Source organism: Beta vulgaris, chromosome 7 (assembly GCF_026745355.1).
Source record: "Beta vulgaris subsp. vulgaris cultivar EL10 chromosome 7, EL10.2, whole genome shotgun sequence".
Taxonomy (NCBI): domain Eukaryota; kingdom Viridiplantae; phylum Streptophyta; class Magnoliopsida; order Caryophyllales; family Amaranthaceae; genus Beta; species Beta vulgaris.
The window spans coordinates 55,562,158-55,590,148 of NC_079208.1; the positions used below are offsets into that span (position 1 = coordinate 55,562,158).

A 27,991-nucleotide genomic window follows, 5' to 3' on the forward strand; every position below is an offset into this window, starting at 1 on the left:
ATTTAATTTCGATAAACCTTTCTGGATACTTGATAATACTTGTATAACATAAAATTTATAACCTTGATAAAAAAATCCTTTTTCCTTGCCTAGGTACCATGCCTAAAGTGTGCACACCCCCCAAGTTTAGTATTCCTTACTGAGTCTATTACAAGGGGAACTACCTTGTCCACATGACTTATACAAAAAGTACATGGGTAAATAATATAATGGCTACCGTTCTTGCTAATTAATAAATAACAAGTCGTTGCCTCTTTATAATTGTGATCATAAAAGATCGTATATCTAATAAAAATCCTTCTAAAATAATCCTCCTTTAAAAAGAATAATAATTCTTAAAACTTAGCCATATAAAGGCATAAATAAAATAACTTGCTCAAGGATTAACCTTTGAAAAATAATAATAGTTCAAAAACACTCCTTTTTAAATATTTAAACATGAATCAAAAGATCAAACTCCTTCTAAAAGATTTGAATATAAATTCAAAGATCAAACTTTATAAATTATATTAAACGAAAGACATAATTCAAAGTTCATAAATAAAATTTGTAAACATTCAAACATGTTCATATAAAACAGATGCAGTTCATAATAAAACTCATAAAAACATGTATTTCAATCCAAAATATTTTCCTAAAAACATGATACTATACTTGCAAAACAATTACTAAAGATCTACAAATACACGCACCTTGAAAATTAATAATTACTAGGGAGGAAGAGAAAGGTAGGCTAAGGGCCTGTTCTCCCCAGCTTATTTTCAGTTCAGTTCAGTTCAGCTCCAATCAGTTCAGTTCAGTTCAGCTCTAATCAGTTCAGTTCAGTTCAGCTCCAATCAGTTCAGTTCAGTTCAGCTCTAATCAGTTCAGTTCAGATCCATTCTTTTATAACCATTTTGTTAAATATTATTATTATGTTGGTATAATTTATTTTACTAATTACTCTTATTATTATTATTATTATTATTATTATTATTATTATTATTATCATTATTATTATTTAAATATATATCATTACTATTAAGTATTATTATTATCATTATTGTTGTTTCTATATATTATTTTGTTTATTATAGCTTTACTCATTATTACTACTATTATTATTAGGAGGAACATGGTTTAGGTCAGAGCACAAATAAATCCACTTTTTTTAGCCCATAAACCAATCAAATCGCGTCAAGACGGTTTATGATGTAATTTTCGCGGTCCAACCCAATCATTATTTTTATTACTAAATATATTTATATTATTAAAATAGTAATATTCATTTACTTCTTAGATATTATTGTTATTATGTATCATCAAGTATAAATATATTAATACAAATAATATAAAATAATTATTATTGATTATCATTATTATCATTAATTATTATTATCATTAATTATTATTATTATTAATTATCATTATTATCATTAATTATTATTATTATTATTTTTAATTTATGATTGTTAATATGACTTATTTATAAATATCATTTAAAAATATCCAAAATACTATTATTATTATTCATTATTATTACTTATCATTATAATTATTATTTAATATTCATTTTATTATTATTTAAAATATTATTTATATATTTATTAAATTCAGTTTAATTCAATTTAATTCAATTTAATTCAATTCAATTCAATTCAGCTCCAATAAGTTCAGTTCAGTTGTTTTATGCCGAAGAGAACAGACCCTAAGAAGGAGAGAGAGTTTAAACTTGAAAAAAGAGATGTATTTCCCAAATTTGGTGTGAATAATATGATGGGTACAGACCCCTATTTATACGAGTTGGAAAAGTAGAATCGGAATAGGAATAGGAACTAATCTAGTTAGGATATAGCTAGTATTTATGATTATCTAACTAAGATTAGGAAAAGATATAAATTATCCCATAATACGTAATTATATAAGGTAAAATAACTAAAAGATAAGCAAAAGGAAACAAAATAACCACAGACTACCACTTCACGCTGCCGCGTGAGATTGTGGCTGAATTTTTTTTTTCTTTTTCTTTTTTTTTTTATTTTAAAACCTTTTTGTTTTTGTTTTTTTTTTAAATTTCTTTAAATCTTTTCTTTTTTCTTTTTGTAAATCCTTTTTAGATTTCCTTTTAAGAAATAACTTTAACTAAACTAACTAATTGGATTATAATTTGTAAACGCATGCCCAATATTTAATTTGGGCTAGAATGTATTTGAAAAACCTATAATATATTATAAAAGCCTATTAAAAACCTTTATAATTAATAATAAACCTCTTTAATAAGTAAAACCTTTTTTTAAAATTATAATTAATAACTTACTAAAAATACGGAGTATTACACACGCGGCATCGACAGTGGCCCCTCCCGTATATTTCGCGTGGGGCTGATGTTTGGGCCCAATATCCCCCCGTGGGCCATCACATGCCCCAATGCTCTTCGCCAACATGGCAGTCCCCCAGTGTCACCCACCTGCCTTAAACTTTGTGCCAGCATGAGTCATGACAGAGACATTCTTCACATATTTCAACACCTATAAATACTGGGCAGATCCCCATTTATGAGGGTAAGGAATTCTAGATAATCTACTTTTACGCATCCCAATTAATACACATCAACTGACTTGATCGTCGGAGGGGCGGTCCTGAATCCACCCCCGGGGTAGTCTAACTCTCGTCATGTGCAGGTCTCCTATCCACCTTCGAGCATCCGGCCTCCATTAACCCTAATCTCGATTGATCCCACATAATACAAGTTTTTACTCGAAACAGTTCTCATTTTCCTTTTTCAATGATAATTTATGCAAGTAGAATTTAAGAGAGATAGTAAAAAAACAATTGTCCATATAAATAAAAGTTGTATGGGGAAAAAATGATTTTCGGAAAGACAATGAAGAATTATTGGTGAAAGATCATTGATTATAACATTTTGGTTGAATAAACAAAGGAAAAAACAAATTTCAAGAAACAAATAAATGATGGGACACGGTTTTTCTAAACAAATTACAGAAAAATGTGGAACTAGATATGAAGATGGAACTACATTTTGGGACATCCAAAATGGAAATGAGAACTATATTTTGGGACGGAGGGAGTAGTATATTTATAAAAACTTAACTAAAGCTATATTATCAACTTATCAAGTGTATACACTTATATGTAAACCAAATAAATCAACCTTTATATCTTTCGTACCAAATTTTATGTATTAATATTTTGCTTAAATTTATAAAATATAACAAAAAAAAAACTATGGAGCATCTGGAAGGAACGAAATGACATCATATTCAATAGCGCCAAATTAAATCACAAAGCTCGATTCTACTTTAATAAGTGGATTTTTAAAACCTCCACATAATGGTCATATGTTCACATTTCTCTGCCTCCATTTCTCCTCTTCATCAACTGTCGAAGCACCCCACCCTTGTGTTGTGAGATCCACCGTCACATTTCTTTCACAAACTCAACTTTGATGGCTCCGTTCATTGTGCCTCCAATACAGTAGGTCTCAAGATCGCCACAGTACCAGTCGTCAAGCCTGTGCCTACAATCTCTGCTGCACCCAAGTCTACATAGTAGAAGCCACAACTCCCCAACAAGGTATCGTAATACACTTGTAATCAAAGAAGGTATTTAGCATCTACAACTCGAAGGTGACAACCTTCTAGTAATTAATGATGTAAAAAAGGTTTACGACCCTCCTTAGCAAATCAAATACATCATCAAAGACTTTCAAACTCTTCTTCAACCGTTCATCTCATGGAATATCAAGCATATCTATAGAGAAGCTAAGAAGTCAACAGATTGATCTCCAATGTTGGACACTTAGTTAACTCTCCTTACTTAATTGAAGATTATAATAGTTCTACTTTACACCACATTCCTATAAACGATAAATTAGTTGTTTTCCTAGTACGTAAGGCCTCTTTATTACTTCTTTTATCTTACCTTATTAAAAAAAAAGTAAATAATTAGGTTTTGAAATAATCAAAGTGACAATTTTTTTTAAAAGCATTTTATGTTACAAGATGTTCTAGTGCAATTTGGTTACTTTACGGCGGTACATTTTTTTTCCAACTCTTTTTACTCTCTAAACTTAGATGGTGCACACGCAAATACATAAAGCATGGTGTGCATATGTACATAGATAACAAGTCAAATGAACATATTACATATGTACATAGATAACAAGCTAAATGAACATATATACATAAATAACAAGTTAAATGTATATCTCTATTATATAAGTCAAGGGAGGAGGTGTGGTGTCCTCTTTTGAAGTGACTAAAATACCCTTAATGATTTAATTAATGGAATGAAAAAAATTACAAAAGCAAATCATTTAAAAATTCTCATTCCAACTTGTCATTTAAAACAAGTTTAAAATGGTATATGCATCAAATACTTCAATCAAAAATTAAATGGACAAAATATTTATACCTTATAAAAAAAGATGGCATACATAACGTGCACATGAAAAGTCTGAACATTCACTACCTTTGATACTCTTTAATTCAGTTAAACCAATTCATTATTTTTGTTCTTTCTGTTCAACATTCATTCACAAAAATTAATGTTAACAATCACTCACAACCTTTTTATTTTTTTACATTAGCGAATTAATATACTTCCTCCATTTTTTATTAGATGTTACACTTTTCAAATCACGGACTCCTAGATAATTTTTGGAGAGGAGAGGGATAGAGAGAATGAAAAACAAAAGGGTCCCATGTAACATGTGATAGAGAGAGATAGAGAGAAGTTATTACCCAAAATAAAAATGTAACATCTAATTTAAAAATTCCTAAAATAGAAAGTGTAACATCTAAAAAAAAACGGAGGAAGTATCTAAATTCATCTAACTATTGAATTTTTCACATTTAAGTTTAATCAGAAACAAAATACGAATGGAGTATCTAATAGAATAACAAATTTTGAAATTAACGCACGCATCGCGTGCATATGAAGGCTAGTATATATATAATTTAGTTGGTACACGTTCATTATTATTAGTCGATATGTACATATAGGGGTGAAAGTTCGGTGTGCGGTTTGGATTAGGGCCTAATCCAATCCGATCCGAATAAAATTTGGATTTCAATTTTTCAATCCTAATCCAAACTAATTAGGGTTTGAATCCGATCCAATCCAATCCGAAATTTCATACTCTAGATTGGATTTGATCCAATCCAATCCGAAATTTCATACTCAAGATTGGATACGATCCGAAAATCCTTATTTTTTAACAATTTAATTTTTCGATAAATAAATTAAGCACAACAGCAGCCTAGTAGATTTAGGAAATGAGGAATTAAGTGCAGTTAGTGCTTTAGGGGAAGGATTGATGTTCTATGTGTATTGGACTATGGAGTAGGTTTTTTTATAATAAAAAATCAGTTAAGCACTTAAGCCCAATCCAGATACATAATACAAGACATATCACTATTCGGTTATATTGGATTTTTGGATCCAATTACCCTCAATCCAATCCGATCCGAAAATCCAAAATTTTAAAAACTTTCAATCCGAATCCAATCCGAACACAGTTCAAATCCGATCCGAATTACTAATTTAGATTAGATTACATTGGATTGGATTTTGGATTTTATCGGAATAACTTTCACCCCCTATGTGGCTATGTACATAATTTAGCCTCATATTCAATGTAAGTATGGTTCTCTCATATTCAATGTAAGTATGGTTCTCTTTCTACGGACGTATGTATGTAGCAATTTTGAGCAATGAGACTGAAGGGAGAACTCTCAAGAGAAGTGCTGTTGTAATACAGAATCCAAATTTTCGAGTTCTCCTTCAAACCTTAACAATCCATTTTTCAGATCGATCAATTAGGTAGAACAAAACGCAAGACTGTGAATAATTCCATCAACAGCAGCAATTCAATACTCATTGAAAAGTTAAAGAGATGGGGCTTCTCAGCATCATTCGCAAAATCAAGAGGAAAGAGAAAGAGATGCGAATTCTCATGGTGTATGTGAAATGATCTTTCTCTCTCATTCTCATTTTGTTTATTTAACTGCAATTTCAAATGTAAGGAAAACTAATTGAAATAAATTTGCAGGGGGCTTGATAATTCTGGAAAAACAACCATTGTTCTCAAAATCAATGGGGAAGACACTAGCGTTATCAGTCCTACATTGGGTTTCAATATTAAGACCATTGCTTATCAAAAGTATGTTTCTTTTTTCTTTTTTTGTATAAACAATTCTTATTATTATTTCTCTAATTTTTCTTCTGTTATTAGAACAATCTGAAGCTCGCAAAAAAAAAAAAAAAAAAAACTGGATTCTAGTGCTTTACTTTTGGAATTTGTTTTATTGATGCTGTTTTTGTATTTGGGTATTTTTTTTTACTCGTATTCTTCCTATTATTTTTTTTTTTTTTTTTGGCAACAAGAGCATACATTGACAAACATATTAAGATACAAGTGAGCCCATCTGCCTAGCCTCTATGACTAGTTTGTGGACTTTGGTTATTAATTTTGATTTATCCTATATGTGGTTGTTACTTGATTCTTTATTTCTAGTTTTTATCTCAAGTAGTGCCCTATGTTACTCGGACTCAGGTACTTGTCTCGAACATGGGAGTTACGTGTTTAATTGTGTGTTGGCTTTAATTGAATTGTCAAAAGGTCCATATCTGTGTAGGAGTGTCAAGGTTCTGATAGTAACATGAGATAAAATGAAGAGCCACACCAATGTAGCTGGTGCCTGACTTTTGTGAGACCTAAACACTTTAGATTAAAGTAATGAGTAATCAAAATCCACAAATATCAGCACTCTTAGACCCTGTAGTGTAAATTCTTAACCATATTTGTTGCATAGTTGGGATTTGGGATTACATTGCTGCTGGTATGTGCCTTTGTTTGTATTGGTGGCTTGGGTTTTGAGGAGATTAGGTCTTTTTCCCCTCTGATGAAGGTTGTTTGTAACTTACTGTTATACGTGAAGAGTGGGTACTCACTCCATTAAAGCTTCTTTGACACAAATTTGGCAGGTATGCTCTCAATATATGGGATGTGGGAGGCCAAAAAACCATAAGGGCGTACTGGAGAAACTACTTTGAGCAGACAGATGGTTTGATTTGGGTAGTTGACAGTTCAGATATTAGACGATTGGATGATTGCAGGGATGAGCTGCATAATCTCCTGAAAGAAGAGGTATTGTTCATCTGCCTCGAGTCATTCTTCATATGGTGCTTGCATATATCTATGACAAAGCTGAAAGAGCCTTTAATGGGCAATTTTTCAACATAATGGATAACATAAGAAGTGTCTCAGTGAACTATCTCTGCCTTGTCTTCCTTAAAGTAGTATCACTCAGTTGTCTCTTGTTGTGTATGGGTGTGGCTAACTCTTTGCAATTATATTTGTATAGGTGAAATTTAATTTTATTTAAAAGCCTTTGTTGGTATGAGCTTCGTTAGAGGCATTGGGGGCAGTGAGATGGTTACGTCTGGTAGATAAGATTTTTGTTTTAAGAGTTTGGCAAATATATTTTCATCCCTATCTCATTTGCATGTACTGATTGCATTTTGTGTATGTATATGTTGCTGGAGAAAAAGAAAAAATGAACTGGATATAAGTAATCAAGAGGTAAATAGGTAATATAAAGATAATAAGTAATTTCCTGAAGTTTTATTTCTGACCTGTCCAAAGAGATGCAACTGGGTTTTCATGTATTAAACCTTTGGCTACAATGTAGCTTTATTGATGTGTGTCACACTCATATCATCAATCACTAATGTGCTTGTATGCAGAATGTGTTAGAAATCCCTTTCCAATGTGCTGCAGTCACCATGGAATGATGATTGCAAGTAGATAAATTACTATTATTTCGGATTATGATCACACCCTATCTACAAATCATTATCAAATGCGTGCCTAAAAATGTCGCCAAGCTGTGTGTATTGTGTAAATCTTAAAAATTCTCACTTCCTCTAATCTCTGATATTGTCCATTATGTATACTTGTATAGTTACTTTGGTTGCCAATTAGTAGGACTGCGCTCTTGTAATTTATGAACTATACTCTTCAAGAGGTGTCAGGAGGCATGTTTCTTCGATTTTGAGACAACTGGGTATAGTGTGGAGTTGTGGACTCAAGATGTCACTCACTTTCGTTCCCAGCTGATTTGGTGTATTTGAAGGGCCCATGCATCATACCATATCTTTGTCAGGCAAGGATACTCAAGTTGAAAATGATGAATATGATTAATATAATTAGGCAGGGATCCATGATAACAATTAAATTTACAACACTTCAATTCTTGGATAGCTTTGGCTTTTTATAGTAGTTGATATCCATTTCTTTGACGGGGTAGTTGATATCCCTTGAATATCTGACCACTTGCAGTATTTCCTATACACATCCTTGACATGCTAACTCTTTTCTTCTTTTAATATCATAATGGGATAATGGCTAACAGAGGTGCACACCCGAAATGTTTTTGCTCCTATGGAATGCAAAAGTACATTATGTGGACGCATGGTAGCTTTTTTTTTGTGATCGCTTCTGTGAGGTGTTAAATTTCAGTTGGTCATCTTTGGTCCGAAGTAGCCTATTAGAACCCCGAGATTTCTGGATTTACTGAGCAACTGTGTGTTCTCATGCAGAGGCTATCGGGAGCATCTTTGTTGATATTTGCAAACAAGCAGGATATACAGGGTGCTCTTTCTCCTGGTGATGTTGCCAAAGTAAGGTTCCTTTTGCCTAGAAGATTGAAACTGTGAAATGTGTTCTTTTGTTTGTTCAAATTTACTTTTGCTTATTAGATTTAAGCAGTTTCCCAGAGCCAGTGCTCTCTCGTGCTAGGTTATATAGATTTGGAGATTTGTAGCCTACATGGCCTTTAAAATATATTAAAATTCTCTCAATGATCTTGTTAATTACATGGATTTGCAAGTAGGCGGTACTAAATAATGCTAATGGTAATTGTAAATAAATCAAATGTAAAACAGACAAGTGAATTCCTTCACTAGTTTTTATTCTCTAAAGTGGTCATGAAATTTTATAAAGAAAAACACAAGTTTGGTGGTGGAAAATTTTGACATAAGACTTTCTATGTAAAACTATATTAGTTCGTTACCATTATCACCATATGTTACCATCTATGAAATGGGCTGTAAAGGATTGAAAAAGTAATGAAGGATTTATCTTTTATGACCATTGACTAGGACAAGAGATGAACAATAAGTTTTGTTTTTGTCCTTGCATACTTTTCAGTTGGTGGATTTGTTTCTTCTTCTGAGAATCGTGGTTACTAACCCCCTCCCCCCCTCCTCTTTTTCTCCCCCCAACAAGGCAACAAACACACACACGATGGAGAAAACAAACACAAAAGACAACCACCCTCTGTTCTGTTGATCCCTCTTCTACTCTAATAATCACATATTGCCTCTGGATTTCCTGCTTGTTGAATTACAATAGTGAACAATAAGAATTATGATGGCATTATCTCTTTTCCTGTCTATATGACATGAGTGCATATAATTTTTGTTAGGTGCTCAACTTGGATGCCATGGATAAGACACGACACTGGAAAATTATGGGTTGTAGTGCATACACTGGAGAGGGGCTGCTCGAGGGATTTGATTGGTTGGTTCAGGATATTGCCTCCCGAATTTATGTGCTTGACTGATGCAAGTCTCTAATGTGTTGATCAACCGTAGAATCTCACAAATTAATAGTTTGGCAAAGTCAGGTTTTCTTGTTTCTTTGCTCATATCTCGTTGTACGGCATGATGATTTATGTTGTGTACAGGACTACTTTAGTTTTATTGGACTCCAACTTCCCAAGTCGATCATTGAATTGTGTGAATGTGATTGAGAGAGAACAATTTTGTGAACAAGCATATCAGGGTAGACATCGGATGAAAGCGAATGCACTTGAGCATCAACACTTGTTATCTCATTTTCTCAATCCTCATTCTTCGCGCTTATTCTCTATCTCTCTATACTTCTATACTAAATGTATGCGCAAAACACTCCTATCTAGTGACAAATGTGGCAATAGGGGAAAAGATACTTCCCTGAAAAGAAGATTTGGATGCAGGAGACGTGAGTAGAATGACATCTTTTGCTCCAATTGGCCAACAAAGGTTGTTGTTAATTACTAACAAGTAATTATCCCTCAAAAAATATGAGTAACTATAACTATTTCGTTGGATCTCAAAAACAACAACTCAGATCTCTCTCTTCATCATAAGATTGCAATAATTGCCTTTAAGCAATTTGTCTTTAGTGCCTTGTTTTCTTATTAAAAACCCAATTTTGGGAGGGGTAAAGAGAGAAAAGCTTTTTTGAAAAAACGCGAGCCAAGTCTATTGGGGTCAGAATAGGAGAGGGGGATTTGGAATTGCAAAAGGTTTTGTCAGATAATGATGGTTAGAGGTGAAAGTTTAGTGTATGATTTGGACTAGACCTAATCCAATCCAATCCAAACAAAATTTGGATTTTAATTTTCCAATTCGAATCCAAACCAATTAGAGTTTGAATATGATCAAATCCAATTCGAATTCTCATACTCTAGATTGGATCTGCTTTGAAAATTCGATTTTTTTTAAAGCTCTAGTCTTTCAATGAAATAAATTAAGCATAACAACATAGTAGGTTAGGAAATGAGGAATTAAGTGATGTTAGGGTTTTAGGGGAAAGGTTGAAATGCTACGCCTATTGCGCTATGGACTAGACTTTTTGAAAAAAAAAATCAGTTAAGCACTTAAGCCCAATCCAGATACATAATACAAGCGTATTATTATTCGGTTATATTGTATTTTTTAATCCAATTACCCTCAATCCAATCCGATTCGAAAGTTCAATTTTTCAAAAGATCTCAATCCGAATTCAATCCAAACACATTTCGAATCCGATCCAAGTTACTAATTCAGATTGGATTTCAAATTTTATCCGAATAACTTTCACTCGTAATGATGGCTTGCTTGGATTTCTCATGTGAGGAGCTTGAAATGGGGGGAGGGGGGGAGATTTGGAGATGACGATTGGAATACTGGTTTTTCTTTTCTCTCTCTTTAGAATTCTCTTTCATCTTATTTAGCAAGTTATTTGACATAATTCTTGTGAGGAACAACTTTGTTGTTTTTCTTCTTTGTATAACGAAAATATTTTGTACAACCTGTGCTTAAGTGTAGGGTCAGAATATTGCCTTTAAAAAAGTGCAAACACACTTATAATAACATTTTTGAGACCTTTATTATTATAAAGTTCTGATATAATCGAAATAATAAAAGATGAAAATATAACACACTCCCTTCAAAAAATAAATAAATATAACACACATAAAATAAAGAAACCTATCCATAAAAATTACATGAGGATTCACCCGGATCAAGAAAATAGTTTACAATTTATGAAATAGGAGAAAAGAGAGGCAAAACTTGTTAATTGGTATTAACTAAGTAGTAACTACTACTAATAACTTTCAAGAAAAAAAAAAAAAAAGGAACTACTACTAATATCATTGGTATAAAAGAAAGGAGCAGCGAACCCCTAATTATCTTTCTTTTTGCCTTCTATAATAAAGCAACCCTCACATTTGAATTCCATTTTTTTTTCTTTCTACAGAAAAGAAGCTTTCAAGTTCCATATCATCTTACCCTAATTGCACAACAATAAGTAATTCAACCCAACAAAAAAATCTGAAATAACAATTCAAATTCCCACTGCAACTGAGAAAGAAATTCCCAGAAAATAAAAGTACAATAACATGAAGGATGAAGATTTTCTCCCACCAACAACGTCAAACACAACCTCATCAATAGCAACATCCGATGCTTCATCAAATTCTGGGTATTGGAAGCCATTTTATTGCTCTCCGGTGGTTCGCCGGTAATCTTAACCGTGTTTCCGACGACTTCGACACTCCTTTGAGGGACGATCTCGATATTATAGAACACCCTTTTCTCTCTCCTCGATTTCTGAATCTGGGTTGGTGTTAATTTTTGTGGGTTTTGATTATTGTAGGAGATGGAGGAGAGAGAAAAAGTGGTGAAGTATATGTGGGATGTTTACACTAATATTCACCGGATAAAATTGCCAAGGTTTCTGGGGTTCGTGAAAATCTGGGGTCCTATTCAGTTGACGGTGAGTATTTGCATCTTGATACTGTTATTGTTTGTTTTTCTTGTGTTGTTATGTTAAGTATTATTACTACTGGAATATGGGTTGATGAATATTAAACCATAAAGGAATTGTATTTATTGACATGGGACACAGGAAAATGTGAAGTGTATCACTTCATGTTGCTTTTGATGACTTAATATTGAAAGTGAATTTAAAGGCTGTTTATATCATTCATTAGTTGACGCTTAACATTTCAGTTAATTGTTTTAAGTTAAGCTATATAATCTACTTTGGCTCATGCAACCGACCGCATTTTATGGGATCTAGGTTGTGCCATTGTTGTATATTATCCTCTTTGGCGAATTGGATACAAACGTCTGCTATTAATGTAATATTTTAGACTCTTGGAGAATCTTGTCCTTAATCTAATATTAATCTAATATTAAGGGCATGTGCCGTGAAGAATAAATAATATGCAAATTTGGATTATGGATAATTTATGTGATTGCTATGCTTGGTGTGAGGGGGTGTAAGTTTTAGTAAATCCAGAAGTTTGATTTAACTGCATAATTTTTTAGTGGTGTCAGAATCTTGAATCCTGACAAATTTAGTCATAAAGAAGGTTGATTTTGATAAATTCTAAATTTATCCTTTTAAGAGAACCCATTATATAGCCATGGGTGTATATGTAGGATGCCAGGATTTGAGAGTGCTATGTGTCTATGGCAACATTTTCTTGGGTTTATTAGGAGGAGTTGGTTATGTATTAGCCTCCATGTTCACACCTTTTAGTCTATAATATGTTAAGGAGTCTACGTTTGTTTGGGGGTAACTCCTATTTTTCATTAGTACCTCATTTACACGTTTATAAACTGCAGGAAAATATAGTTGGTCAAAGTAAGTGATAAAGGATAAAATGATCTATTTAGGTAACATCAATTCTTAGCAAGTTTAGGCTCTAAAAAGTAACATCAAAGTCATAAAGAAAATAATAATGAGTGTCAGTATACCATCAAGGTTTTGGGAATGGATTATTGGTCAACGATATGTAAGGTAAAAACATTGAGGTTTGAATTGAGATGGTTCACATAAACATATAGGAAGAGAAAGCCACACAGTGATGTCATGATGTTCTTCTACTTGCTTTATATGTTCTTTCTTTTTTGGATCAATTGGAAGTTTTGGGTTTTCAACTTGCAAATTTGTTAGGTAGTTTGCACTTAATAGAGGGTAAATGGGTAGGAGGTAGGAGGTAGAGGGTAGAAGGGTAAGGAGGTAGGAGGTAGGGGAGGGTATGGGGTAGATGGGTAAGGAGGTAGGAGCGGGTAGGGGTAGAGGGGTATGGAAGTAAAAGCGGGTAGGAGGGAATAAAAGGGTAAGGTAAAAGGGGAGGGGGTAGAGGTTAAGGGGTACAATGTAGAGGGTACAGGGTAGGGTAGGTGTTAGGGAGTAGAGGGGTAGGTATTAGGGGGTAGAGGGATAGGAGGGTAGGGTAGAAGGTAGGAGGGGGTAAAGGGGGTAGGTGTTAGTAAGGGTAGGGGGTAGAGAGTAGGAGGGGTTGTTAGGAGTAGGTGTTAAGGGTAGGAGGGGTAGGTAGATTGGGATAGGAGGGTAGGTAGGGGGTTAGGGGTATAGGTAGAGGAGGGCTAAGTAGGGGGTAGGAGGGTGGGTAGAAAAGGGTAGGAGTAGGGGGGTAGGAAGGGGGGCGGGGGTGAGGGGTAGGGGTAGGTAGGGGGTTAGGTAGGGCTGGCAATCGAGTCGGGTCGGGTCAATTTCAGGTCAAAAACCTCAACCCAAACCCGACCTGATTTATATTTCAGGTCGAAAACGTCAACCCAAACCCGACCTTATATGTTCCGGGTTGACCCGAAACCAACCCAAAATGACCTGGAAATAAAAATCTAAATAAAATATTGTCAGCTTAATTCAGAAAGGACATGTAGATGTAAAAGTTGAAGTTTCAACTTTCAACATTCAAAATCATAAATTGGCCACCAACTTCAGATTACAAAACATAAATTCAAGATTTAACTATTTCTTGCAAAAATTAAAATAAAATAGTTCAATTCATTGAAAATTAAAATCTTTGTTCGAGGTAGAATTAGTAATTGCATTGCTTTCTTCTCTGACTTGCCATGACTGACATCAGAATCTGAATCATTTCCAACTTCAATGGGTCGCTCACATTGAGAGTCAGCCATCTAATAAGATTAAACACAGAAAAAAACCATCACTACATGTCTAGTAATAATGAAAGTTAAAACTAAAAAAAAACCACGAAAGTGATGAAACCATGTGAGCACATAACACCGGCGTACTAGAGGGGGGCGTACTAGAGGGGGGGTAGGGGTAGGGGTAGGGGTATGAGGGGTAGGAGGGGGTACGGGTAGAGGGGGGAGGGGTAGGACGGGGTAGAAGGTAGGAGTAGGACGGGGTAGAAGGGGGTAGGGGTAGAGGGTAGGCGTAGGAGGGGGTAGGCGTAGGAGAGGTAGGGTAGGAGGGGGGTAGGGGTGGAGGGGTAGGAGAGGGTAGGGGTGGACGGGTAGGACGGGGGATAGGGGTACAGAAGGGGGGTAGGCGTAGGAGAGGGTAGGGGTAGAGGGTAGGACGGGGTAGAGGGTAGGGGTAGGGGTAGGGGTAGAGCGGTAGGACGGGGTAGGAGAGGGTATAGGGGGGAGGGGTAGGCGTAGGAGAAGGTAGGGGTAGGACGGGGTGGAGGGTAGGGGTAGGGGTAGAGCGGTAGGACGGGGTAGGGGTAGGAGGGGGTAGGACGAGGGGTAGGGGTAGGAGGGGTAGGGTAGAGGGGTAGGCATAGGAGAGGGTAGGGGTAGGGGTGGACGGGTAGGACGGGGGGTAGGGGTAGAGGGGTAGGACGGGGTAGGGGTAGAGGGGGTAGGCGTAGGATGGGGTAGGCGTAGGAGGGGGTAGGGGTAGAGCGGTAGGACGGGGTAGGGGTAGAGCGGTCGGACGGGGTAGGGGTAGGAGGGGGTAGAGGGGTAGGGGTAGGGGTAGAGGGGGTAGGAGGGGGGTGGGGGGGGTAAGAGGGGGTAGGGGTAGGGGTAGGGGTAGGGGTAGAGGGACGCCCTCGTCCTACCCTCTCCTACCCCTACCCCCTCTACCCCTACCCTCAACCGCTACCCCCCGTCCTACCCCCTACCCCCCCTACCCCCCCTCTACCCCTACCCCCCCGTCCTCCCCCCCTCTACCCCTACCCCCTCTACCCCTACCCCGTCCCTCTACCCCTACCCCCGTCCTACCCCTACCCTCTACCCCTACCCCCCGTCCTACCCCTACCCTCTACCCCTACCCCCCGTCCTACCCCTACCCCTGTCCCTCTACCCCTACCCCCGGTCCTACCGTCCTACCCCTACCCTCTCCTACGTCTACCCCTACCCCGGTCCTACCTCTCTACCCCCCTCCTACCCCTACTCCCCGTCCGACCCCTACCCCCCGTCCTACCCCTATCCTCTCCTACGCCTACCCCATCCTACCCCCCCCCCCCTATACTCTCTCCTACCCCCTCCTACCTTCTACCTTACCTCCCCCTATTACCTTTTACCCTCCTACCCCTAGGCCCTCCCGTTACCCCCTTCTACCCTACCTACCCTCCTACTACCCCTTACCCTTATCGTACTACCCTCTAGCCTCTACCCCCCTACACATTCACACTCATACTCCATACGCAATACCACATACCCTATACAACATACCACATACCCTATACAACATACCACATACCCTATACACCTACAACCAAATTCCCATTACCCCATACACCTACACGTACACCTACAACCAAATTCCCATTACCCCATACCCATACCCTCCTACCCCCTACCCTTATCGTCCTACCCTATAACCCCTACCCCATACACATACCCATGCCTACCCATACACCTACCCCTACCCTACACCTACCTCGTACACTTAGTGGCAGAAAAAGGCCTGCTGCAAATAATAATTGATACATATAACGCAAAGAACTGCCAACAACAGCAGTCACTTGTACTCTAGGGAAAAGGATTTGATTGTAATGCATTTGATTTGATTAGCAGCAAAAATGGACCTGGAAAGGGGTAGGTTTGAGATTTACAATCACCGAATTGTATACTGAACCCATAAACCTTGCACACGCACATAACCTTCAAGTGTGGTGTAGCAAGTTTGAGGGTTTACATGAACTCATGTAACCTTGGAATGCCTTGTAGAATTGAAACTTTCCCCATTGATTCTAATATTATTTTCCAGATTAAAAAAGATATGAAAACCTCAACATGCTGGTGAAAAATAGGGTTCTCCAAACTGCTCGTACTCTAAAAGACTTCCACCTTATATTCCAGGAAAGGCAAAGATTTCAAACCAAACCAAGTGAAGGCAATGCAGGTCCAAACTAGGCAAAACTATAGAGCATGTAAGCAAGGCAAGGAAAAAACTATCAAAAAGCTGGAGTCAGGCTATGTTGAAGTTGAACAAGGCAAAGTTGTAAAAGTGAAGTCAATCTATGCAAGCTTTGAAACTGAAATGAGGTCAAGCAACGATCGTGTTGAAAATATAAATTGTGTTGTCGAAAAGATTGTTTTAAACAAAGAACAAAATGCAAAATGTAGACTATACAAAAGCTGGTTGTTGGCAAAGTTTCTGTATTAGTAATATTACAAAAATGAGTTTTACCTTGCCATAATTGTACACTATGTCAAGCTCACAGACATTCTTGAAGCATCTGTCCAAAGTTTCTACAAAAGCTGCAAGGTCATGTAAGGACAAAGGCTTGATGAAGTAAGTAAAGAGCAAGAGACACATTGACCAAAAGAATTCAGATGTTATAGACTTGTAGCAACGATAAAAATGCAGCAAGTGGAATAGAGGTTTTGCCTCTGCTAAGGGCATTTTCAGCATTGTCATACACAAATACAAAGTAAATGGTTAGGGTTGCATAATGCTTGTAAACTAGTCGAGAATCCTACAAATGAGAAAAGATTAATTAGGAGCGAACGGGAGTAGGTTATGGAGCAATAATACCACATTTATGCCATAAGTGCAAGATAGGTTTTTGTAGGAGAGATTCAAAAAGTAAGCCAGAGAAATGAAACAAAGAAAAAAACACTTATTACACTTCAGGCATAGGCATATGACATGACAGAGGAAGGGGGGTTGAAAACACATACAAATGGCAAACTTGCCAGAATTTCCAGTGTAAACATAGTCACAATATGGACTTCATTCAGAAGTGAATTGCAAGGTTTCACATGCCCCCCCCCCCCCAACTTAGCAGCTTAAAAGCTTATATACCAGTGATTAGTTAATCTTTCAAATCCAAATAAGTACTCTTTCACACGACATTCTTCTTGCAAATCCCCCCCCCCCCTTCAACGAAACAGCCTTCAAGCTTATAAATTTCTAGCTTATAAAACAATGGTTAATTATATTTTTCGAGTCCACAGTAGCTTTTAAACCCACTGCATCCTAGTTGTAATGTCAACCTTGTTAAACTAGGTAGAGTTATTCATCAAAAGTCAGCCTAGAAGGCAGCAGCACTAGAAAGGAAATTCAAATTATGGCAGATTGACCATGTATAATTTGAAGGAACAAATTTAACCAACATTTTCAGAGTCAGTTGGTAATGGTTTGCTTTTGTTCCCGAGTCCTGACAGTGAATACAAGTACATCCCTTTTATTGGTAACAAACACTCACGTATAAATCTGCTATACACATATATTGTTGTCAGGTTTTTGTTGAATTTGATAAAATCAACGGCGTTTGCGACATTTTATTATATATACTATCTCCAAATGTGATTCACAAATTTATCATGAAAAGGAACCTCTTATTACAGGCACGCGCGCACACATAAGCCACCAAAAAGAGAAAGATGAATAGAGATACACCAGTTTAGTAATATGAAATCATCACTTTAGTCTTTAGGTCAATTCATACAGAAACATAGAACTAATGAACTAATAGAGTAATCGTAGGTAGATGAAGGAGATATAAAAATAAAATAATAACTAGAAATTTGGAAGAGAAAATGATACATAAAAATTGATCGCGGATAATCAAACATCAAGAAACTTACACAAAAAATTAATGCATAAATGTAAGTAATTTTAACTTTCGGAGAAGAAAAGACGAGGACAAAAAAGATACGCACCGAATCAATATGGAATCGAAATTCACAAAGTTGCTAACATTTTCAGGCATACTGCATAATACTAGATCAAAATATGTCAGAAAATTAAAACCTCAAAATTTAAAATCAATAATTCTGACTATGAATATCATATATTCATAAATGATAAAGGAGAAAACTTGAGTATAAAGTACGAATTACAACAAGAGAAAATATTGACAGGATGAAATTAAAGCGGAAAATCGATCAAATTCGAATTTAATTTAAAAACTCGATAGAAATGGCGAAAATCGCAAGCATTAGATAGAGAAACAAAACCTGGAAATTGTAGAATTTACATTCATCATTGGTGTTGAACAATCTTGCCTTACTTCTTCCATTTCGTTGTAAACGCAACAAAGGGGTATTTTTCGTGAGATATAAATATTCCTTTGTTGCATTTAAAACGAAACGGAGAAAGTATAATATAATCTTTGATTGATTTAAGGAACCGAATACCTTTTATCATCAATTTACTGTAACTAATCCAATTACTTTTCATTTCCAAAACTTATATGAATGTTAGGCAACACCAAAAACCAACAATGACCCCCACCACCGAGAACAATCCACAATCAACCACAACCCAAATCAAAAACCCACAAACCACAACCACCCAAAACCGAAAACCCATAAACCACAACCACCCAAATCGAAAACCCACAATCAAAATTCGAAAACCAACAACCCACAACCACCAAAAACCGAAAATCCACAAACCACAACCACCCAAAACCGAAAACCCACAAACCACAACCAGTCAACCACCCAAATCGAAAACCCACAATCAAAATTCGAAAACCAACAACCCACAACCACCAAAAACCGAAAACCCACAAACCACAACCACCCAAAACCGAAAACCCACAAACCACAACCACCCAAATCGAAAACCCACAATCAAAATTCGAAAACCAACAACCCACAACCATCGAAAGCCGAAAACTTACAACCCAAACCACCCAAAATCAAAAACCCACAACCCGAATTAACAAAATGATGGAGGAGAGAGAGTAGGATGAAGATGTTGCGTGGCCTTGATCGAGATTGTGTAGATTTGATCTTGGTTGTATGGCCTTGATCATTGTGTGCCTTGATCGTGAGAAACAGAATATTGATGGAAGAGTGAGGAGAGAATGAGGTTGTGTGGGTAGGAATGGTAGGATAATAGAATGAGGCGGTGTGGTAAGTGGGGAGTGAGTAAATGGGTTGGATTAATAGTCTAAATTAGTTTTAATTAGGGGTAGTCTAAATTAGTTTTAATTAGGGGTAATTAAAGCATAGTTTATATATTTAGTAAGGGTATTTTTGTTATTTTCACATCATAAAATATTTATCTGTTTTTATCAAACAGTTAAGTGTTACCAACACATATATATAAACAACAGTGAAATACGCAGTCAAATCTCCTGAATAAAAAGTTAAAACTCTAAAAGCTAACTCTAAATTCTAAAAGTTAAACTTTGTTTGCCAAACAGGACCGATATACTAGTTGCATATGCACGCTATGTGTAAGTCGATAATTTTATGTAGTTATATACAAATGGATATTTTTTTTTATCTGAAATTACTTTGATAGTGATTAAATGATTGAGGTTCTTTGTAGATGTTATTATCTTTTTAAAATAAAGGTGAATGATTTTTAACTGAACAAATAGTTCTTTAACAATTATAAATGTTAAAAAACCATATTGTTTGAACTTCATAAATATGAAATATTATGTTATCACGATATATTGCTAACTTTTTTTGGTTGAAGATTCTAATTGATTTCGTGAATTGATTGTGTCATTCTTGTTTCTCAAGTTATTAATGGTATTGCATATTTCATTTTGACCCTCTCATATGACAAGTTTCATTTATTCTCATTTTTCAATTTTTTTATAAAAAGAAAAACATGGTTTTAAATTATTAGAGGGTATTCTAGTCACTTCAAAAGAGGACACCAAACTAGTTATTGACTTTAGGCGATGTCCAAAGTTAAACTTATTTGTTAGAACTCTATAATATAAATATTTGGATTGACGATTGGTATTTGTCACAAATAGAAGACCTTTATTTCTAATTTAAGGCCTGCTTTTCTCTAAGTTTATTTTTTACATCGCTCATCATTTCGTAATATAATATTTGTTTTCTTTTTAGGGGCCACAATTTACAATTTTCGACCATATATATTTATTAATATATACCAAAAAAATATACTCATGTACACTCTTGTTAGATTTGCATCAATATGTACTTTGGAAAGGTATCGAATTTCAAAGGTATATCTTAAAGACCGTGCAAAAATAAACAAACAAAACATTATATAACTGAGGTAATACTTGATTAAAGGTGCTCATGAATTAAGGTTGACTCATATAATTTATTCGAGTTTGGTCTGAATATTTTCAATCTTTCGAGCACAATTAAACTCGAATTGAAACACTTCAGAACAACCTAAATCCTTTTTCTACGCTATTAATGTACTATAGTTTACGTATAATATAATTGAGTTTGATATTAGTAATCAATGTTTGATATTGGTCATAAACTGGATTAGTTACTATCAGGATAGGGTTGGAATGAACCTAAGAAATAACTGGTTTGAAAAAGGATATGAGAGTTGCAATCAAACTTAATTTGAATTGAGATTCAGGAAGATAAGTGACGACAAAGTCACTTCATAGCTTACTCATGGTGGTTAGTTTTGATTTGTGTAGGGAGAAAACAAAAATTCTAAGTAGTTAGCGTTTTTTTTATGAACATAACACTTTTTTTATGAACGAATGAAGTATGTGAGTTAATTGATTTAATTTCATACCGAGTAGTTAGCGTTTTGGTTTCATGAGAAAAACAAACATAGAGCTTTTTTTCGACTTCATGTTTCCATTTATCTGATTTTGTTCTTTCAATATTTCATGTAAACTAATGTTAGTTTTGTGTGTATTGCATATATTAGTGTGAAACTATAACGTCGCAATATGCCTTTAGCAAAGTTTTTTCTTCTGATAAGTGTTTAGTATAACGTTATGTATGACATGACTATACCACGTTATGCACGTCAACTACTAGTTCGTGTCCTGTTAAAAAAACTACTAGTTTGTTAGTCAACATCATTTTTAATATTTTCTACAAGTTAACATCCTATATAAGTTTCATGGTGCAAAACGCAACTACAAAAACAACTAAATTAGTTGTCACCTGCCAACTACTAGTTCGTGTCCTGTTAAAAAACTACTAGTTTGTAAGACCTTTTTCATAAAAAAGTTTTCGGGCATAATTAGCTAAATGAAAGTGAATAAAACCTCTCGTTACCAAACACTCAAATTAGAAAATTAACTAGTCAAATCTTTTAATATAAATTCAAACCTCTAATTTTATCCCAAATCTCTATCTATCAAATAAGGGCCTGTTCTCCCCAGCTTATTTTCAGTTCAGTTCAGTTCAATTCAATTCAATTCAGTTCAATTCAGTTCAGATCAGTTCAGTTCAGATCAGTTCAGTTCAGTTTGGATCAGTTCAGTTCAGTTCAGCTCTTGACAATACTTTTACTCTCACATATCACTATTCATTTCAGTTCAGTTAAGTTCAATTCAGTTCAATTCAGTTCAGTTTAGTTCAGTTCAGACCAGTTCAGACCAGTTCAGATCAGTTCAGTTCAGTTCAGTCCAGCTGTTTTATACCGAAGAGAACAGGCCCTAAAATCGTATAAAATAATTTGAAAAAAAAGTTAGTAACAATAAGTTGAATTAAAGATTGGCTAACAAACATTATACTCCTAGTTTGCAATTTCAATAAAATTTGGTTAAAGAAAGAGGGACACACACAAATACACAATCAAAGCTTTAAAAACTCAGAAGGTGAAGTTAGTTTGAAAAGTGCAAGTCCTAGTACACTACGGAGTAAGAAAAACAATCAAATTTACAGTCATATTCTGTAACAGTAACATCGTGCGCAAACCCTAATTCTGCAGTCTCCTATTCTTCACTTCAACCGAAAGAGCAAAGTAAACACCACTTTTACGAACCCCCAATTTATGCGATAATCACCAAATTAGGGTTTCTCCGAGCAACAATGGGGAGAAGATCTAATTCAAGAGCGAAGTTAGAATACTCAGAAACTGAAGAAAAAAGTGTAAAGAAGAAGCAAAAATCTCGTCGCGAATCCTCTTTTGTGTTTAGTGAAAGCGACGATGAAGAAGCTAACGAAGATTTGAGTCTCAAAATCGTCGAAAAGGCAATGTCTCGTGGTTCTAACGCCGAAAATTTGAATGTTAATGGTGATGAAGATATTGTCACTTCTGAATTTGTGGTGTCGGAGATTGTAAAGAAGGAGAAGAAGGAGAAGAAGGAGAAGAAGAAGAAAAAGAAGGTCAAAAAAGTTGAGACTGAGGTTGAGATGGTAAGTTTTATTTTTCGAATATTTTTGATACTTGCATTGTGTATTTATTGTTTTTTTTTTTGGTTGTTTTGAATATAATCAATTGTTAGATATTTAATCGTATTTGTTTCTGGTTATAATTTTATTGATTGATTGAAGAATGAAGTCATTGCATCTTTTATGATGGTTATGACTAATTAGTGCTTTTGGAAGTTTTGATTTTTTTGGTCATTATTAGTGGTGAGTATAATAAGTTAATAACATCTGGAGAGCTAGTAGTGTAATACCGAAACGAAGAAATTCCGAGTTGTTGTATTGCTGCAAGTTGATATGGAGATGTTTAAGCTTAATTATTGTTCGTTTAGATGGTAACAATTTAGATATAAACTTTGTTTTGGGGAGTTCCCTTTAACAAATTGTTAATTTTGGTATGTTTAAGAAAAGTGATGGTCTTTTGGGTAGAGTGACTAATGCACTTAATTCTAACATTAAGGCCATGCTCCACGTGGGTGGTTTGCAGAACTCCGTGCTACAAGCTAAGCCGAAGTTGAAAATAATGTGTAGATCCTTGATTTTAGATATGAATCATGGGATTTGTTACAACAACCATAGCATAGCAGGTAATGCTGAGACTTTTGTCGATCATAAGTTGTAAAGAATTTATCTTTAGAAAGTGAAACTGGTATTTCGTAGAAGTTTATGTGTTTTGATTGTATACAGAAATTATTTATGTGCTGTTATGGTTTCAGGTTACTCCAACGAGGGAAGAACTGAAAGTCGAGACGGCAAAAGATGCTGAAGTGATAAAGTTATCCGAATCAGATGTTGACAATTCCAATGTGAATAATGATGTTCTACGAAAGCTTCTTGTGAGTGTGATTACTGGCCCTGAATGCCCTTTTTGCTAGTCAATTTAACGTAATGACTTAGTTTCCTATGTCTATTCTTATCCCCTCAGCGCGGGCCAAGATACTTTGACCCTCCAGATAAGAGTTGGGGAGCATGTTTTAATTGTGGAGAGGAAGGTCATTCAGCAGTTAACTGTACGTCGGCCAGGAGAAAGAAGCCATGCTTCATTTGTGGGAGTCTTGAGCATGAGGTGAAACAATGTCAAAAGGTCTGTTACAGGAACTGGAAGATTATGATAATGCTTGCTTTTTAGTTGCTTTTGGAGTTAGTTTGGCTTTAACTATTTACTTCTCCTTTGTGTTATGAACCAAGTGACTGCTATAATATTTCTTGATATGTTTGAAAGATGGAGGTAATCTTGGTTACCGATGCCTTCTTTTTTCTTAGTATTGTATCCCATGTGCTTGGAGAGGCTTAAATCTCTGTAATTTCAGCACTGTTTATAGCTGTTTGCTAGTCCATTCTTTCTCTTACAAGGATTTGGTGTAAATTTTTTTTCATCGCAAAAGCTAATAAGTAGGCCTTTTTGGCTGGGTGTAAATTGACATGAGAAGTTCAGGTTCCATACACTACAAATTCTTTTCAATGTTTGATTGGTATGCTTCACTAAAACATGAAGTTTTATGCGCACTTCTCTGAAGTTCAACATGTCTTGCACTTCTTATGTAAAATTACCCTTTTCCACTAATATTAACCTTGTTAGGGGTTTGGAGGGTATGATTATCTTTCTGAATATGTTCAGTTGGAAGGTTGATATTTGATAATAACAAAGCTACATATGGAACATAAAAGCTCCAAAAATTATGCTTACATATATTTTTATTTTGGACGCATTTCAACTTACATATGACTATATAAGATTGTCCTTGTTGAGCAAATGAAGGCCATGAAACTGTCATGTCTGCTGTTGTAATATGTTGAGAATTGCCTTTTTCCTTTCTAATACTGGAGTTGTTTGAAGTTCACAACAACTCGATGTTCGTAATAATTTTGTGCATTGATACAGGGAAAAGATTGCTACATATGCAAAGGTGTGGGTCACCGTGCCAAAGATTGTCCAAAAAAGTTCAAGCAGCGTTCTTCAGATTTGTGTTTAAAATGTGGTTCTTCCGCACATGCCATGACCTCATGCAACAATGATTATTTGCCTGATGATCTTAAGGTCCTTTCTTGCTCTGTTTCTCCATCTTTTTAAGTGAATTTATGCGATCTTTGAAAGCGTGGAGATTATATTTTTAAAAGAAATGAGCTATTTGCTTATAGTTTTAGGTATATGTACTCAAGGGGACATGGTGTGTCAAGCAATGTTTGTGTCTCGTACACCAAGCTTTGCTTTATGGAGTGTTTTTAAGGGATTTGGGGTTCTTTAATGAAATTGTAGCCTTCAAGGCTCCTTAGTTGGATCAACTCAAGTATTATAATCAATCGCCTTTTAAAAATATGAAAAATGTTGAAGGAAAAGAAAGTTAAGTTGCGAAAAGGCTACTGACTCCTTCAATCAACAACCTAGGTTGTGAAAATGGAAATATATGGGGACTTAAATATGTGATGTTAATCTAGTTTAAAAAATTTAGACTTGGATATTTTAGTCCAATTCCAACTTGTTTTTCAAGGATCCAGTTTAATCCGAGCCCAAAGAATTTATCAATGCAATTTTAATTTAGTCCAGTCCAACATAGAGTGATAGAGGTCGCTTTAAGCTTTTTCATCTTTGGCCTAGTCAAGCTTATTTTAGCATAATAAAAGAACCCATTCTTTGATTTAATAGCATAGATAAGTCAACACAATCACTTAACGTCATGGTTTAAAACTATTTAAGTTCCTTAGCTTTATGTTAAGTATCACAAATCAGCCAAATTACATGCTCACTCAGAAGTTAATCATATATCACTATAGCCGACGAGATTTCAGCATTGATTGTCATGTAAAAATATAGGACCAGATGCCCTATGCTAAATTCTGTATTGTTTGGACTTTGACCATGAATGAGTCGACTCTAAATCCAATCTAAAATTAGTAAAATATGCGTTCTAGTTCATTTTCAAATATCTAGGGCATAGCCCAGTGTAGACATTTAGTTTAATTGAATTTGGTCCTTAACACAAAACTTACACCCTAGAAATTTATATCTAGGGATTAGAAAAGTATGTGAACATGGATTACTTTAGAGTAATGCCCAATATTTTTGGTCATCGTTTTTTTTTTTAATATGGAGTACTCAACTGTCCAAATAGTATTATCTTGATTGATATTGCTTCTTCTGTCCTAAATGTTACCAGGATATTCAATGTTATGTTTGCAAGAGGTCTGGACATCTCTGCTGTGTGGACTATTTTGATGCTCTTCTAAGTGAAGCTTCATGTTACAAATGTGGCCAGTCAGGACATAATGGACAGGTTTTGTTTTTATCTATTTAAACTACGTGATGCAATATGTAATCTTGTTTTAACAAATGGAATGTGAAATGGAAAGTAATGCTATATGTAGCAGTTCATGACCTATTCAACATTAGTTCGAAATATGCTATGCTATTTCTGCTGCTTCTCGTCCCTTTATTTGTCCATATAATCGTATGTTCCAACAGTCATTCTCTCTTTATTACCGGTGAGGAACAACTTTTGCACTTCTCCTATTCCATAAATGTCATACTTCAGCATATTTGATGTGTTGTTGAGTGTTGACATCTTTCTTTTATTTCTACTGCCAAATTTTTATTTATGATGCTTCCTCTTTTTCATGTTACAAGGCTTTTAGGATTTTTTTACCAAAAATTTAAGTCATTTTATTCTAACAATGCTATACTTCCTGTAAATATTCTAATTTGATCCTTATCTTAACCCCAATTTATTCATGTCTAGGAAGAAGAATCATTAACTTGGTACTTTCTTTTTGCATATTTGTATGCTCCTTGCTCTTTTGACATACTTGTCTGCTCCTTGCTCTTTTTGCATTTTTGCCTGCTCCTTGCTCTTTTTGCAAACTTTTCTGCTCCTTGCTCCTTTTGCCATTAGCCGTATGTTGTGAATAACATTATAACGGGAGTAACTGAGTAAACAACGAGGCAAAGTACTTGGAAAAAATCCCGTGGGGTTGGGCGACAAAATCTTAAAGAGGCACTATGCTTAAATGTTAGCTAGAGATACAAAATTTAAGCCCCTGAGCTAATAGATTACTCCTGATCTTATTTACAAAAACAAGAAATGACAAGTGATGGCCAAAACAGCACATGTGGCTTTAACTATGCCTTTTTTCTGTAGTTTGTTTTTTGGCTCTTGAGTGGAAATGTGAAGGAATGACTCTGAATTTCCTTCAGCCTTTCAATATTGTCATGTACGTTAAAGTGTGTATTCTGCAATGCAAATGTTATTGACCGTGCTCATCATTCTCTGATGATATTGCAATCATTATTCTGATTAAGTCTTGATATCAGCCTTTATATGATTTGGAAGATTGCCCTATCTAGCTGCTTGTGGTTTTGAAATTATATCCTTCGCAGGAATGCAGAGGATCACGTGGAGAGACATCTGCTGCGGGCACACCCTCTTCGTGTTATAAGTGCGGAGAAGATGGGCACTTTGTTCGTGAATGCACAAATTCTTCCAAGGTAGTTTCTCGGTTACATGTCAACCTGCCCCTGGGTTTTCTCTAACTTTTTACCCCTTCTTCAGTTCTGGTAGACTTGTTTTTACATAAACTTTTCTGTTAGACATTATATTGAAAAACTTTTGTACTTCCTTTTGCGGCCATAGGTCAAAAAAAGAACCCGTGACTTGTCAACTCCAACCAAGAAATACTCCACCGACTATAAGCCCAGTAAGGGATTTCAATCTGCACCACAAGACTTTGGCAATCATAAAAGGAGATTGCAGTTTGACAACGGAAGTCCCAACTGGTCAAGAAGATCTAACCGAAGGGGCGGCTGGATTCCAGATGACTCTGACGATTTCCAGCATCATAATGGCTGGAGCGCCTGGAGGTCTCCTTCCACACCCAACAAGAAGCACAAGATTTATGGTTTGACTGAAGGTGGTCAAGGTTCAAACTCACAATCCTCTAAGAGATGGGGTAAGTCCAATTCTGGCACTTCAAGTTCAAAAGGGTATGCAAATTCTTATCAGCATAGATTTTCGGCATCAAGATTTGGCAACTCCAGTAATGACGGGATGAGGAGAAACCATGATTGGTGGTAGCTAGTTTGAATTGGCTGTAATTTTGATTTTAAAATATCTGAAACGTGTATGTATCAGTATCAGTATCAGTGTTCCTTTCTAGTTTTCTTCTTTTAATAGTTAGCAAAGAGAGTTTTATTGATAGAAGCAAAGTGACTTGGTATATTTGCTTGACAGGAGCCTATTTGGCTGCCTTTACAGGTTTATGAAGCTTAGCTTTTATTTACCATTTATCTTGTATACTTAAAATTTTTAAGCACCCATTATCTTTCTTTCAAGTTTTGAAGGAGGCAAATCATAAAATTTGTTAAAGT

At 35.5% G+C, this 27,991-nt stretch overlaps 2 protein-coding genes and 1 long non-coding RNA gene across 4 annotated transcripts; 2 read left to right on the plus strand and 1 right to left on the minus strand.

Annotated features, from left to right (window-relative positions):
* The first annotated feature begins 5,652 nt into the window (after positions 1-5,652).
* On the plus strand, positions 5,653-9,795 carry LOC104899889 (ADP-ribosylation factor-like protein 2). The gene is made up of 5 exons (XM_010687182.4): positions 5,653-5,961; positions 6,053-6,163; positions 6,988-7,150; positions 8,605-8,685; positions 9,492-9,795. The coding sequence occupies exons 1-5, from the start codon at positions 5,897-5,899 to the stop codon at positions 9,627-9,629; spliced, it is 558 nt and encodes a 185-aa protein (XP_010685484.1). The 5' UTR covers positions 5,653-5,896; the 3' UTR covers positions 9,630-9,795.
* A 1,618-nt stretch (positions 9,796-11,413) lies between these two features.
* Positions 11,414-27,989, plus strand: LOC104899892 (protein AIR2). Its single transcript, XM_010687183.4, has 8 exons — positions 11,414-12,091; positions 22,193-22,620; positions 23,349-23,468; positions 23,558-23,716; positions 24,515-24,670; positions 25,788-25,904; positions 27,005-27,112; positions 27,258-27,989. Exons 2-8 carry the CDS (start codon positions 22,294-22,296, stop codon positions 27,696-27,698), a joined length of 1,428 nt encoding a protein of 475 aa, XP_010685485.1. The 5' UTR covers positions 11,414-12,091; positions 22,193-22,293; the 3' UTR covers positions 27,699-27,989.
* On the minus strand, positions 14,011-19,423 carry LOC104899890 (uncharacterized). 2 transcript variants are annotated; one of them, XR_002040573.3, is made up of 3 exons: positions 18,220-19,423; positions 16,742-16,812; positions 14,011-14,271 (listed from the first exon to the last, which is right to left on the minus strand). It is a non-coding gene; the product is annotated as an uncharacterized LOC104899890 (long non-coding RNA). The 2 variants fall into 2 exon arrangements; XR_008970346.1 differs by having other exon boundaries at positions 16,742-17,030.
* Positions 27,990-27,991: the final 2 nt, after the last annotated feature.

What these genes read in the sequence shown, in the direction of transcription:
- LOC104899889 (XM_010687182.4), top strand. Translation starts at nt 5,897, where the DNA reads ATGGGGCTTCTCAGCATCATTCGCAAAATCAAGAGGAAAGAGAAAGAG. An exon ending in AAGACCATTGCTTATCAAAA is followed by an intron (nt 6,164 to 6,987) that starts GTATGTTTCTTT and finishes CAAATTTGGCAG; the next exon opens with GTATGCTCTCAATATATGGG. An exon ending in ATAATCTCCTGAAAGAAGAG is followed by an intron (nt 7,151 to 8,604) that starts GTATTGTTCATC and finishes GTTCTCATGCAG; the next exon opens with AGGCTATCGGGAGCATCTTT.
- LOC104899892 (XM_010687183.4), top strand. Translation starts at nt 22,294, where the DNA reads ATGGGGAGAAGATCTAATTCAAGAGCGAAGTTAGAATACTCAGAAACT. An exon ending in AGTCAGGACATAATGGACAG is followed by an intron (nt 25,905 to 27,004) that starts GTTTTGTTTTTA and finishes TATCCTTCGCAG; the next exon opens with GAATGCAGAGGATCACGTGG. An exon ending in AATGCACAAATTCTTCCAAG is followed by an intron (nt 27,113 to 27,257) that starts GTAGTTTCTCGG and finishes TTGCGGCCATAG; the next exon opens with GTCAAAAAAAGAACCCGTGA.